Here is a 15,101-nt window from a genome sequence, read left to right on the forward strand (position 1 = left end):
TATTTAGTTAAAATTATTCACATTTTCACAGATTCTGCAAGTGGTTCACATCTTCTTGCCACTGTATATACATATATATACAGTTTATATCAGAGACAGAATATTTTTTATGTATTAAGTATGCTGTTGTGTGTATGTGTGATTTTACTTTAGAGAGATTTAAATGCACTGTACAGTGTGGATATGTAAGACATCGAGTTAAAGTTGGAGATAAAGTATCTATAACACAATTCTACTCCCCATGATTGATTGTTTAATAACATACTGTGATAATGCACTTCCTCTCTTTAGGTGGGAAATCTGGGCTTGCTGTTTATGCTCCTCTTCTTCATTTATGCGGCACTTGGCGTGGAGCTTTTTGGGAAACTAGGTCAGTGCTGCAATCCTGCCCACTGTTCATACTGAGCTCTGCATTTCACAGTTTTAGCGGCTTTGCTCTACCTTAGCTGCCACTCTCATTTTTAGGTCAGAAATGCTTCAATTTGGCCCCCATGGGAATGTTTCTCTCCGTGTTAGAGCTCTCCTTAGACTACAGTACTGTCATAATGGAAGAAGAAGCTAAATTAGCTCTGTTGATCTTTAGAGCTTGCTTCTGCAATGGTAGCATTTTTGTGAGATAGCCTCTAGGCTCAAAGAGACATTTCTATGCTACTTATATCCCTGCGAGAGCCCTCTGGAACACAACTGACAGGATTATGCTTTCTCTTAAAGGGCAAGCACTCTAATTACTTTCATTAGCCTTCAACTTTAAAATCAATGCTAATTATTGTGTCAGACGTGTCTGGGGGTGTGTCTGCGGTTCATTTGCTTCTTTAATGATAATACAGAGGACCCTGTCAGGTTATCTTCACTTTTAGCAACGCATTCAGTGATAATGCTTTTTATGTATAAGATGTTTAAAAGTATTTGACTCTTGTTATATTATTGTCTACCAATATTTTTATCTAGAATGCACTGACAGCAATCCATGTGAAGGACTTAGTCGACACGCCACATTTGAGAACTTTGGGATGGCCTTTTTAACATTATTCAGAGTGTCGACAGGGGATAACTGGAGTGGCATAATGAAGGTACTACGCTGCAGAAGATTTTTTCTTTTTTCTTTTGTAACTGTATTGAGAGGGTTTCACAGGTGCAGGTTTGGTCATTAACATATTGCATATGTGCAGGACACTCTGCGAGATTGCCTTCATCCGGACGAATGCTTCACCTATCTGCCTCTGGTCTCCCCCATCTACTTTGTCACCTTTGTGCTAATGGCTCAGTTTGTGCTGGTTAACGTGGTGGTGGCCGTATTGATGAAACACCTGGAGGAGAGCAATAAGGAGGCTAAAGAAGATGCGGAAATGGATGCTGAGATTGAGATGGAGATGAAAATGAAAATGGCTCGGCGTCTCAGCAACGTCTCAGCAGGGAGTTCTTCAGGGCCTGAAGGCAGGGAAACTTGTGCAGAGGTGGGTAGTAATGAAGTATGTTTACTTTGTTACATTTACTTGAGTAATTATTTTTTGTTGAAAATGTTTTCTTTCTTTTAAGAGTAGATTTAAATGTGGGTACTTTTACTCAAGTATTTTTTTACAAAAAAAAAACTAATTTAATTTCGTTACCCTGAGCGACATTCCTCTCGTTACTTAATTTTAATGCAATACATATTAAGAAATGCATAATTTATTCCAAGCATGCTGTCTCTTTTTTCGGGTGCATGAGCAATGCCCCATTCATAAACTGTCTAAATTGGTTCACATATCAATTTTTATTATTTGTTCAGTTCCCTGCACGCACTGAATCGTCTGAAGCTGTTTCTCACTTGGAGCATTAGATAAAGTGGCAGTGGAATCTGCAAATACATCCTATTGTTTGCCAGCGATTAAAATCTTTATTAGTTGAATTCTGTTATGCTGTCTGTGAACGATTCCACAGGTATAGCTTAATTCAATTTCAATTCATACAGCTGATACATTTTACAACCACACAGATTATTATGCCACGATAACATCACTACAAAGTATGTAGCATTTCTTTACCATTTTTTTCTCCAGGGATCCCTCACCAGAACTAACTCAGCAGCAAAAATCCAGATGAACAAATGAACAAAACAGAGCAAATATATATATAGGGCTGGGCAAAAAATAATTGTGTTTTTTTACGATAAATCTTCTTTTTTTTAAATGTGGTCGATTCAAAATCGATTCTCAAAGGCCACGAATCGATTTATTTCCTTGCATTATGAGCATTGTATTAAACTTGAGCGTTCACTTATAAGAACGTACGTTATAGACATATTCAAATCAACTGAGTCAATTGACAGCGCAGGACCAATAATTCAAACCTAATAGCTTATATTTTCCTCCACATAAGTTAGTCCACATAAGTCATAAGTCAGCACATTAAGGTATTGTTGTTCGTTACCTCGGCAACTACTTGTGTCCAGGTATGAATCAGAGCCATAGAGAGAGAGAGTTGCGACAACGGAAGTTCAAAACGCTTGATAGTCACGTGATTCATGTAGACCTCGAATAGTTCCAGGAAGTGCTTTGACGGGCAATTCAAATTGATAGTCACAGTGACAGAACTGCGCTTTTTGGTAATTAATAGTCAATAAATGCATTGATTTTCAATAATTTTATTACACATCGACATGTGTATGTAGCATGAGTATGTAGTTACAGCGATGTTGTTTTTAAAATATATATTTTTTTAATGATGAATAATCTACACAAGCAGGCTTTAATGTACAAGTTATTTTGATTAAAATGTGCTGATCATTTAAAATCTTACTGATTAAACGTCTTACCTTTTAAAAGTGCATCACACACGGTCTGTTCTGCTGTAACTCTATGGCGCGGCTGCTACTTCCGGGAACTATTGAGAGTCTCCGCGAGCCGCCATTGCTGTAAAAAAAACCGTTCCATTGGAGTCTATGGAGTTGTCGCAACTCTCTCTCTCTATGGCTCTGGTATGAATATGCTTCTCATGTATGAAAAGTAACTGCACACATGAAGGTGGGCAAAATCGCAAGAAAAGCTTGTTGTGTACTGAAAATTGCTGAAAATCATCCGATATCCTTTTTATGTTTTATAATAAATATATCAAAATATCCATAAAAACAAAATTGTATAAAATACATCGAATCGAGAATCGAAATCCAATCGATTTGAGAGCTTGCAAATCGAAATCGAATCGAATTGGAACATCTGAATCGATACCCAGCCCTGTATATACTGTATATTTCCTCAGATTTTCCATAAAGCAATAACGTCCGGTTACGTATGTAACCCTCGTTCCCTGAGGAGGGAACGGAGACGTACGTTAGTGACTAACGAATGGGGTTTCGCTTAGAAGCCAATCATCTTCATCGTATTCAACAGCGCCCAATGGCAGTGCCAATGCCATGGGCATGCGGAATTTGCATGCGTAACTCCGCCCCACCTCGTGGGTATATAAGGAAGTACGCTGCGAACATCGCATTATGTTACTGCTGCAGGAGCCAAGACTGAACTCCTCGCGTTCCAGGCAGCACAGCTGACGTGGCTAAGGAAACGTACGTCTCCGTTCCCTCCTCAGGGAACGAGGGTTACATACGTAACCGGACGTTCCCTTTCGTTCAGTCACTACGACGTACGTTAGTGACTAACGAATGGGGGAACCTGTAGAACAGCGCCACTCAGCTGTCATCCAGTGCCCTGCGTAAGTGTGAGATCCCGCCACTTAAGGCCCTAGGACTCCCACTTATCACAGGATTACCAAGGTACACTGGGAAGCATATCCCAGTGAGGGAATGCCAAGATGCCTACCGTAGGGAGGACTTAGAGAATACACATATGACCCGCTGAGGGTTGCATATGGAAGATCTCTAGGGTACCAGCCGAAGGTGGATTTTTAACCCTAGGGGTGGCAGGGACTTGCCAAGGGAAAGACACCTGCTCACTGAGGAGGCTTACGGTGGGAATACTCGTGTGGGGGTCGCCAGAGGGGAACCATGCACACGGAGCACCTGGCCGGACATGAGGGTCTGGGCTCGAAAGGGCAGACTGAACTGATGTCGGCGTCGACAGTGCTGGAGGAGCTCAGGGCTCTCGGGGAGCTCACCTGAGGAAAATATCGCACGTATCCAGTCATGGGAGTGGAATGGCGAGCAAGCGAAGACACCTGAGCGTGGTCCATTACCGGCCCCTCGGGGGGGCGAGTACAAAGTCGGACACTGGCTCCACTCGGAGATTGTAGAATCTGGCGAATGTGTTGGGTGTCGCCCAGCCTGCAGCTCTGCAGATGTCTGTTAGCGAGGCGCCATGCGCTAGAGCCCAAGAGGAGGCCACACTCCGGGTGGAGTGTGCCCTCACACCAAGGGGACATGGTCGACCTTGCTGCTGGTAAGCCAAAACAATGGTGTCCACCACCCAGTGAGACAACCTCTGCTTTGAGAGAGCACTTCCCTTCCGCTCTCCACCATAACAGACAAAGAGCTGGTCTGAGGTCCTGAAACACTGCGTCATGTCTACGTAGGCGCGGAGAGCGTGTACTGGACAGAGCAATGCCAAGGCTGGGTCTGCCTCCTCCAAAGGCAGCGCTTGCAGGTTCACCACCTGATCTCGGAACGGAGTGGTAGGAACCTTGGGCACATATCCGGGCCGGGGTCTCAGGATCACGTGAGAGTTAGCCGGCCCGAACTCAAGGCACGCTTCGTCAACCGAAAATGCTTGCAGGTCCCCGACCCTCTTAAGCGAGGCCAATGCGGTCAGCAGAGCCGTCTTCATAGACAAGAACTTAATCTCGGCCGACCGCAAAGGCTCAAAGGGAGGCCTCTGCAGAGCACTTAAGACTACTGAGAGGTCCCAAGAGGGAACGAGAGGAGAGCGAGGAGGATTCAGTCTCCTCGCTCCCCTCAGGAACCTGATGACCAGGTCGTGCTGACTTACCTTTTTGTCTCCCAGGAGATCGTGGTAGGCAGATATTGCGGCCACGTACACTTTCAGGGTGGAGGGAGACAGCCTTCGCTCCACCCCCTCCTGGAGAAACGATAGCACGGACCCGATCGGGCATTTCCAGGGGTCTTCTTGGCGGGAAGAGCACCATGTGACGAAGAGGTTCCACTTCAACGCGTAGAGACGTCGTGTAGACTCAGCTCTAGCGGAAGTGATGGTAGCGACCACCGCAGGTGGAAGGCTACTCAAACCTGCCGTGTCCCGTCCAGAAGCCACACGTGGAGCTTCCAGAACGCTGGACGCGGGTGCCAAAAGGTGCCCCGTCTCTGAGTCAGAAGGTCTGGTCTCAGAGGGATAGGCCAGGGAGGGGCTGTCGCAAGGAGTAAGAGTTCTGGGAACCAGGTCTGGCCGTGCCAAAGCGGGGCGACCAAGACAACCTGCTCCTTGTCCTCCCTGATCTTGCACAGTACCCGTGCAAGAAGGCTCACTGGGGGAAACGCATACTTGCGTAGCCCGGACGGCCAGCTGTGCGCCAGTGCATCCGTGCCGAGGGTGCCCTCGGTCAGGGAATAATACAGGGAGCAATGGGAAGAGTCCTGGGAGGCAAACAGATCTACCTGTGCGTCGCCGAACCGTTCCCATATCAGCTGGATCGTCTGGGGGTGGAGTCTCCACTCTCCGGGGAGAGGCTGAAACCGTGACAGCTCGTCGGCTGCACAGTTCAGGTCTCCAGGGATGTGGACAGCACGAAGGGACCTCAGGCGCTTCTGACTCCACAAAACGAGATGGCGGGCGAGTTGAGACATACGGTGGGAGCGTAGACCGCCCTGGTGGTTGATGTACGCTACTACGGCCGTGTTGTCTGTCCTGACTAGCACATGTTGACCCTTCAGCAACGCTCGGAAGCGGTGCAGGGCGAACCGTACAGCCAGTAACTCGAGGCAATTGACATGCAGAAGGCGCTGGGGTCCTGTCCAGGAGCCCGCGGCTGCTTGTCCATTGCACATGGCACCCCAGCCCGTGGATGATGCATCTGTTGTCACAACAACATGCCTGGAAGCTCGTTCTAAGGACACTCCGGTCCGTAGAAACTTGAGGTTCGACCACGGGGTGAGTGTCTGTAAGCAGGCCCGAGTCACTAGTACCCGGAGCGTGCCAGACCGCCATGCCCATCTCGGGACTCGATCGCGTAGCCAGTGCTGAAGCGGTCTCATATGAAGCAATCCGAGCGGCGTTACCGCGGCTGCAGATGCCATATGCCCCAGGAGCCTCTGAAAATGTTTCAGTGGAACCGCACTCTGGCCCTCGACTTGTCGAAGGGCAGTCAGCAGAGACTGCGCGCGCTCGCTCGAAAGCTGCGCGCACATGGCGACCGAGTCGATATCCATACCGAGAAAAGAGATCCTCTGCGCGGGGCAAAGTTTGCTCTTCTCCCAGTTGACCCGAAGGCCCAGACGGGCTAGGTGATGGAGCACCAGATCTCTGTGTCCGCAAACCTGCTCTCGAGAGGGACCCAGTATGAGCCAGTCGTCGAGGTAGTTCAGGATGCGGACCCCGTGCTGCCGAAGGGGCGCAAGGGCTGCCTCGGCAATCTTCGTAAAGACGCGAGGGGACAGAGATAGCCCGAATGGTAGAACTGCGTACTGATATGCCCGCCCCTCGAAAGCAAACCGTAGGAACGGTCTGTGTCGAGGCAAAATGGAGACATGGAAGTAGGCGTCCTTCAGGTCGATCGCTGCAAACCAATCGTGTGGACGAACGCATTCGAAAAGGCGTTTCGCTGTCAACATCTTGAACGGAAACCGGTGAAGGTAACGGTTCAGGATGCGCAGGTCCAGGATTGGCCGTAGCCCACCGGTCTTTTTGGGTACAATGAAGTACGGGCTGTAAAACCCGCAATTCATCTCGGCTGGAGGGACAGGTTCGATCGCACCCTTCGCCAGTAGGGTGGCAATCTCCGCTCGCATGACGGGGGCGTTGGCCCCGATCATGGTGGAACGGACTCCCTGGAAGCAGGGAGGAACCCGTGCGAACTGAATCGCATAGCCGCGCCTGACGGTCCGCTCGACCCAGCGGGACAGCCCTGGAAGCTGAAGCCAGACATCCAGAAACTGCACCAGCGGGGTCATACGGTGTACAGACGTACCCGGTGTGGGCTTGCAGCGATGCAGCGTCACCGGCCCGGACATGGGAGGCTGTGGGGCGTCCCGGTGCGGGGGCACGGTTGACAGCTGCGTCCTGACAGAGGAGACCAGGGAAGGACCAGCGTTCCACTGGGGTCTGCTCTGCCAGGAGGCTGGCACCAGAGTGGGATGCGAGTGGCGGGACCCGTGGGTGGCGCGCACCGTCATCACCGGACTCTGTGGGCTCAGGGATGGGAGTGTTAATTCTTTCTTTGACCAACATAGGGTGCTGCTGACCCGGGGGCCAGCAGCTGAACAAAGGATTCTCCCCCGGCCCTCCACCGGGGGAAGGAGTGGTCCTGCTACCATCTCCTCGAAAGAATTTCCCATCCCTGAGCCGTCCGTCTCAGGAGCGCCGCTTGGCCTGGCGTTTAGCGGGGCGCGGGGCGGCCTGAGGGGACTTGGACGCCTTCCTACGGCTTCCTCCGCGACCCGGCCCGGGTGAAGGCTGCTGCTTGGACCGGGTGGGAGGGGCGGGAGCCTTAGGAGGGCGTCCTCGGCGTGGAGCAGACTGAGTTGACTGCGCCGGCGGCGGGGTGGAGGCAGCAGCTGGCCGCCGGGGCAGTACGTGCTTAATAGCCTCAGTCTGCTTCTGGGCGATTGAGAACTGTTGGGCGAAGTCCTCAACCGCCCCGCCGAAGAGGCCGGCCTGGGATATGGGGGCATCGAGGAACCGGGTTCGCTCGGTGTCCCGCATATCGGCCAGGTTCAGCCACAGGTGACGCTCCTGGACCACATTTGTGGACATCACTTGACCCAGGGAGCGTGCGGTCACCTTCGTCGCCCGGAGAGCGAGGTCGGTGGCGGCACGCAGCTCATTTAAGAGCCCCGGATCAACTCCACCCTCGTGCATGTCCTTGAGGATCCTGGCCTGGTAGACCTGGAGGATCGCCATGGCATGCAGCGAAGCGGCAGCCTGCCCCGCGGCTCTGTGCGATTTCGACACCAAGGTTGATGTGAATCGACAGGCTTTGGAGGGGTGCTTAGGATCACCACGCCAGGTTGAAGCGCTCTGAGGACACAGTTGCATCGCAACAGAACGTTCAACTGGAGGGACCCCAGTGTACCCTTTAGCTGCCGCCCCATCGAGGACGGAGAAGGCGGAGGAAGTCACCGAACGGTCACGAGAAGACAACGGGGACTTCCAGGACCGCGTGAGTTCCTCATGCAGCTCGGGAAAGAAAGGTATTGAGGGCAAGGACTGACGGGTGTCAGCGCGAGCCCCCAAAAACCAATCGTCGAGCCTTGAGCGTTCGGGACAGGGTGGAGGGTTCCACTCGATCCCTAAACTCGCGGCTGCCCGAGACAACATGGCTGTCAGCTCTGGATCTGACTCGGGCAATGCTGGCACGCCCGAGGGCGGCAGCACAGCCGAGTCATCATCTCCAGAGGACTCGAGCCCACCTTGTGATGCGGTGATCGACATCGCATCCTCCTCTGGAGCGCCAAATGAGATGCGCGGGGGGGCCGGAGCCGGCCCCGCGATCTGCATCTGAACACTCGCGGGTTGCAATGTGCAAGACGGGGGTGTGGCCCGAGGCATGAGCGTCGGGGCTTTGTTCCACACCGTAACCGTCAAGTCACCCTGACCACCAGCCGAAGTACTGGGCCTCTGGGACTCAGTAGATCGGGGTGTGGTAGAGGGGACTCTCACTTCAGTACGAAGGTCATGGAGTCTTGACCGCAACATTGCGATGGTCATGTTCCCGCAGTGAGAACATGACTCATCCGCGAACGCTGTCTGAGCATGCTGAAAGCCCAAACATATCAGACAGTGTTCGTGCCCATCAGAAGAGGAAAGCAACCGACCACACCCAGAAGTACACGGACGAGACATCCTGAAAAGGACGCGTCACGTGTAAGCTCTTTTATGAGAGGAAGCCTCGCAGAGAACGCCGAAGCGCCCAGGGACCACACACCAGCTGTCTAGCGGACCACTGCGCAGATCAGCAGGCAGGCAGTATGATGATCACTGGAACGCGCCGTAACACCAACGCCTCTGGAAAGCTGCTCGTCTCGAAAGCTGTCGATGACTCAGATCAGGCTTGTAGGAGTGAAGAGATCCTCTTGGCTCCAAAGCAGAAACATAATGCGATGTTCGCAGCGTACTTCCTTATATACCCACGAGGTGGGGCGGAGTTACGCATGCAAATTCCGCATGCCCATGGCATTGGCACTGCCATTGGGCGCTGTTGAATACGATGAAGATGATTGGCTTCTAAGCGAAACCCCATTCGTTAGTCACTAACGTACGTCGTAGTGACTGAACGAAAGGGAATGAAAATGACTCATCTTAAAAAAAATTGTATACTGTAACAGACATTCAAATTAACAAACAACCCTTTTACACAAATCTAATCCCAAAACCTAAATTTCCCATGATTTCCGACAAGAAATATGAATGCTGCAGTCATGGATCCTGACAGAACCACAAGTGAGAAACACAATAGCACAAAAACAAACATTGAATAAAGATTAAGAACCCATACCGCTGTATGGTTCTTCTTTTATTTAGTCACTAGCATGCACTTATTAGAATTATTAGACTATCGGTCTTCACCTTTAATGCACATAAAGGGATATTGTACCGCCTCCAATAACAGTATACAAATATTTGGGGAAATAACATCAAGAAAATAATATAAATTAATACTAATTTAAAAACAAAAAGAAAAGCAACTTTTTTTTTTAACTTATAAACATTTAAATTATTTATTATTTTAGGTATGACCTTAGCCATCACAATATTATTTAAGCCTAATACAAATATTTTTCTTCAGACTTCTACATCTACATACTCTTAATAGTGGGTAGAAAAAAGATACCCTATCTTAATACAATGTAAATATTTAGATATTTGAGAAAATATTGCAACTTTGGAAACACATTGTCTTGATAACATCACACTTAATATGTTTCTTTATACATGAAAATATATAGAATATATTGAAAACCCCTTGTATAATGAACTGGTAATAGTATACAAAACTTGTCCCATTTGTTTTTGTTTGTTTAGTTTAGTTTTGCACTTACTGTGCACCATTAACTCTATAAGGAACAGCCTGAGTTAGCTGCAGGCAACAGAATTGCATTTGTGTTTTATTGGGTGCTGAGTTGTCACAATACAAAGAAAATATGCTGAGGCGATGTGGACAGTGAGAAGTGAGGCTCTACGGGGAGGCCATGAACCATTTGTTACCCCTCATGGGCTGCTCTGGCAAGGAGTATATTTGCTTTGTCAACTGCAGTGAGCTGGTGAATGAACCTGGCAAGCTTGGCTCTAGATGTTTGTGAGTTTATGTGAGGGCAAAAGCAGAGTAATACATTTCTCTTCCGCAGGATGAGGGGATGCAAAGGACACAGGAGAATTTGCTCTCTCCACGGAAAATGTCAGTGTCAAGGATGCACTCTTTGCCCAATGACAGCTACATGTTTCGCCCTGTGAGGCCAGCCAGTGCTCCATATCCACTGGAAGAAGTGGAGACCAGTCAAGGGTATCTTGAATTAGGTATAAAGACCCAGAATACATGACCTTGTGCATTAATAAATATTGACTAAAGACAAAAGAACAAAAACTTAAGAAAAGTCTTCATTAACCTTTTCCATAGGCTCCATTACCTCAGTCCACTCCCAGCCATGCGAAAGCCGTTCCCTGCTCCAGGTCCCTGGTGTTCCTCCCCATTCTCAATTCAGCTGCCTCCCCAAGATTCCCCCTCCCATTTCCTCTCCAACCCACAGCATAGGCAGGACTTTACGCAGACAGGTATACTCTTGCATGTCCCATCGGTCAAAGGTTGGGTAAGCGATATTTCTCAAAGTCGTTGCTGAACATTGTTGATATTTGAAATCTACCCAAACAAACACACCCCTCTCTTCATTGCTCACCCTCCAATTCTATCCGCCCTGCTCCGAGTCGGTCTCAAACCCTGATCACCAGCATTTTCAAATATCGCTTACCCCACTTTTAAGTACTTTACTGTTGTGCAGTGATTGCAGGCTACATGTTCACTCTGTCCTATGTTTTTATTCTTTCAGGTGGCTATTAAAAATGACTCCATCGATGTGCAAACTTTCGACAATCTTGAAAGACAGGCAGGGATAACTACAGGCAGTTTCAAGCTGCATGTTCCTCGAATCACCGGCCCCAGCATCCCTCAGGGGTCACCCTTGCTGCCCCCACATGGACATGCATCCAGTGTCCGCACCTTCCAGCAGCCCCTTAGCCAGCACAACATCCCTTCTCGATCTCCAAGCCTGGCAAGCAGCAGCAGCAGAAGCACCAGCCCCAGTGGCTCCATGTTTGACTCCGCTGATCCGACCGACGAGGAGGTCCGCCACATCAACAGTACAGCACGGCTGTGGGCAGGGGTCCAGGCAGAAGCACGGAGTCACTCCCTGTCTCCTTACGCCACCTCAGGGACGTTGCCTCCCATCCTCGTGAAGAACTGCAGCAGTGCTGCCAACTTGGGCGAGTTAAGTGTCAAAGACCCGAAGAAGTGCTTCAGTGTGGACACTGAGGGTTTTCTGGAAAAACCCTACGGTACCGATGACCATCGGAGGCACTCAATTGAGATTTGCTCTTCAGGAGATAATGGGCTGTTTGGTCAAGAACTCAGCGAAAAGAGGCACGTTCCGATGCGCGGGCAGTCATTGCACATTCCCCGGAAGAAAAAGATGAGCCCTCCCTGTATCTCCATCGAGCCTCCATTCGAAACGAAGGCCCCTGCCTCGCTTGCATCCATGAAAAAGCTGTCAGAGAGCAGCACGTTACTGCGGAGGAGGACGCCATCCTATGACCTGGCCCTGCAGCGGGACTCGATGGATTTGCCGGAGAACCAGCTGTCAACCCAGCCGCTCATCAAAGTAGAGCGGCACCCCTCTCACTGTGCCGAGTATCTGTCCCTGCCGCACCCTGCCCCGATGGGCAGTCTGGCAGGCATTCTGTGTGAAAGCACACAGCCAGCCCCCTTTGATAGCAGATTTGAAGAATCCACAGACTTCAGCTCTGTAAACAGGACAGCCCAATGAGGGACATCGGCTTAGCCAAATTGTACCATTCGCACTTGAGGGTGCAGCAACAAGTTGAATGGGGGATGTTGACCTCTTTCTGTAGCCAAAGTTTTCTTTTTCAAATGTAATATCATCATGAAAGCCAGCCAGAAATGGCAGCCGATCCAAGAGTGGGAACAACGTTTGATCTGACTGTAATCAGGAAGGGTGTTGAACATGGGATATGCAATTTCAGGTTTCCAAATGGAACTCTGGTTCTTATTTTAGTCCCAGTGCTCAATCACATTGATTTGAGTTCAGGATGTGTAGTGTTATGTATCATTTGTATCATATTTGTCAGTCTTTCCTCTCTTTGTCATGAGCATTGCTAATGTTTTCTGTAAAGACAGAGTATACAGATTAAAAGACTAATAAGAACTGTACAAGTTATGTACTTTATTGACTCATAATGTGTAAATAGAGAACATATTGTATTAGTGGAGAAACAAACTCTATTCATATGCACATATTTTTTATAGAGATCTATAGTGTTTTTGCACATATCAATTTGAATTGTCCTCTGTTGTCTTCTTGTGAATGTACAAGGTTTTTTTTTTTTTTTTTTTTTTTTCGAATAGCTGTGGGATCAATTCTAGTCTGTTTAGGCCTACTGATATTGAGATGATTTTTATTTTTCTATTGAGGGGTGTGTCATGGTGTTACATAGATCCAATGAGAACCAAACTACAAATGATCTGTAGCCTGAGTGCAATACACTATACATGTTTCTGTAACTTTACCCAGTTAGGTTACTCACCTTTAACACAAACATAGCCAGTAACGTGCATCTCACATATACAACCCTTTACCATACTCAGGTTCATCTCTAAATGTATATTACAATTTCTGCTACACTCTACATTATAACCTAATTTAACCACAACATCCTATCTTAACGTTTTGTTGCCCTTGGCGGTGGCACAAGTTGCATGTGAAGGACACCGTAATTCAAATGTAAATGTAAGCTCGTTTTGTTTCTCCTGATGTTCAAACTTTATAACTATCAAAGCAGAAGACTAAGGGAGTGTACACCAGTACACGTCTGATCTATTGTTTGATCGCTTCTGCTTTGAAATGGGTTTGTGCCCTTGTGCAACGATGAGACAAATGTTTTATGAAAGGAACACAAAGGTATGTTTTGATTTTTTTTTAGAAGGGGTTAATGTGATTTTTGTATAGTTCAACTAAGCCATGATGTTTTTTGGAAATTCACAGGTAAATGACGCCTGCAGATCCTGCTCTTTAACTCACATGTCCAGTGTCACCTGAGATTTAAAGTAGTCGATGCAGCTTTTGTGCTGTGCTAATTTACTATTTTCCTTCATTTCTGATTCTCCTCAAAAGATGAAGGAGGAAAATCCGTTGCATGTTACGAAGAGGTTTAGAAATATACACATCTGAGTGTTTTTTTGAAGGTTTTGATATTTCGATTTTCAGATATTTTTCATTTGTAGATTTATCTAATTGCACTGAGATGTAATTACAAGGTATTCCTCTTTGTAGAACTGAGTAAACCCATTTGTTGTCTAATGCAATATTTTATGATGAGATGGGTGCAAGAGGTTTAGTTGTAAGCAAAAATCATTGATAAAAGTATGTACTCTGACATCAGTTTAATATTGGGCTTTGAGACTAATGTGTGCAGTGTTTCTTGCATCTTGCGGTACTAGATCCACATTTTTTGCAAGAGAGTTTTTTAATTGCTATTGAATAAATGATAGATCTGTATGGATGGAGTAGTATATAATTGCTTAAAGTGCTTTAATCACTTTGGGCATGTGGACATTATCCGCTGTTTTTTTTTTTTTTTACTTGAGCTTTTGCCATCAAGCAGCCAAATGTCCTTAACCCTTCAATAAATAATCAAAGCATTTTCCTCAAGCTTTCATGATGACAGTAATTCCTCTTTTTTTTTCTCTCTCTCTTCTGTTATTGCAATGGGACTTGTTTATTTACATAAACTGTCTGCAATAAGTTTGATTTATTTTTTTGGATTTGATATGGCTTGGTTGATAAAGCAAAGAATGTGTTTGAAAGAGTGTTTGAAAAGCTATAGAATTGTATTTCTACATTGTATTACCTTGTATTGTGTAATGACCACAACTAATCTGAGGGATATTCCCTGTAATCACATAAATATTTTATAGCAAAAGGAAGATGTGTATTTTGTTTTTTAAATTTATATAGACAGTTCTATATTATTTTAATTATAATTAATAATTATAATTGTAATGTATTAAAGCATACACAAAAATTGTTTTCAGACAAATGTCTTTTGTCCATCACAACGGACAAACACACATAGACAGGGAGAAGCAGAGCCAGTTCAGACCTAGCAGCCTTAAAATAGTTAACTGTTTGAACCATAGACCGTAAAAAAATATGGACGACGCGACTTCATTCTCTTCCGCTGGACTAATCGAAGCCTCCGGAGGTCAGAATATGGCGCTGACATCTTGTGCAGATTTGGGACCGAGTCTGCAGTAGTGATCTCGGGACAGGAATCTGCGCAGTAGAGAACAGGAAGTAGAGACGCGATATCAAAAGCCTGCCCACAGATGAAGAACAATTAATTATGTCGGTGTGAAATAAACAATTATGGAAATGTAGAGATTAAATCAAGTTAGTGCCTCAGTGACAACTTCATTAAGAGAAGCTGTCTGTCACAGCCCCCATTTTTTTGCATCAAATAACTAACTAAAACGAAACTTATTTAAAAAACAAACACTTGAAATGAAATCATCGTGATAAAAACTTCCTACAATGACAGAAACCAACTTTGGGAAAAAAATATTTGAAGTGTAATTTGATTGTTTAGTTTGTCTCGCGTTCATTAGAAAGGAGGGGCGGGTGTTATGACCTATACTGGGACCAACCACCTAGGGGCGATCGAGGCGCCTTTCTGAGAGGAGTGCTACAGGCTTGGTTTGAACCTACCAAGGTAGTG

At 47.0% G+C, this 15,101-nt stretch overlaps 1 protein-coding gene across 1 annotated transcript in view; it reads left to right on the forward strand.

The window, feature by feature from the left end:
• Positions 1–14,296, forward strand: part of cacna1ha (calcium channel, voltage-dependent, T type, alpha 1H subunit a) — a 140,818-nt gene extending 126,522 nt beyond the window's left edge. The window contains exons 30-35 of the mRNA XM_079823823.1: positions 292–370; positions 949–1,070; positions 1,170–1,454; positions 10,445–10,613; positions 10,714–10,868; positions 11,141–14,296. Coding sequence (XP_079679949.1) covers positions 292–370; positions 949–1,070; positions 1,170–1,454; positions 10,445–10,613; positions 10,714–10,868; positions 11,141–12,133 — 1,803 coding nt within the window. The 3' untranslated portion in view covers positions 12,134–14,296. The remainder of the gene's footprint in view (positions 1–291; positions 371–948; positions 1,071–1,169; positions 1,455–10,444; positions 10,614–10,713; positions 10,869–11,140) is intronic.
• The last annotated feature ends 805 nt before the right edge of the window (positions 14,297–15,101 follow it).

This window comes from Gobio gobio (genome assembly GCF_949357685.1).
Source record: "Gobio gobio genome assembly, chromosome: 1".
NCBI classification, from domain to species: Eukaryota; Metazoa; Chordata; class Actinopteri; order Cypriniformes; family Gobionidae; genus Gobio; species Gobio gobio.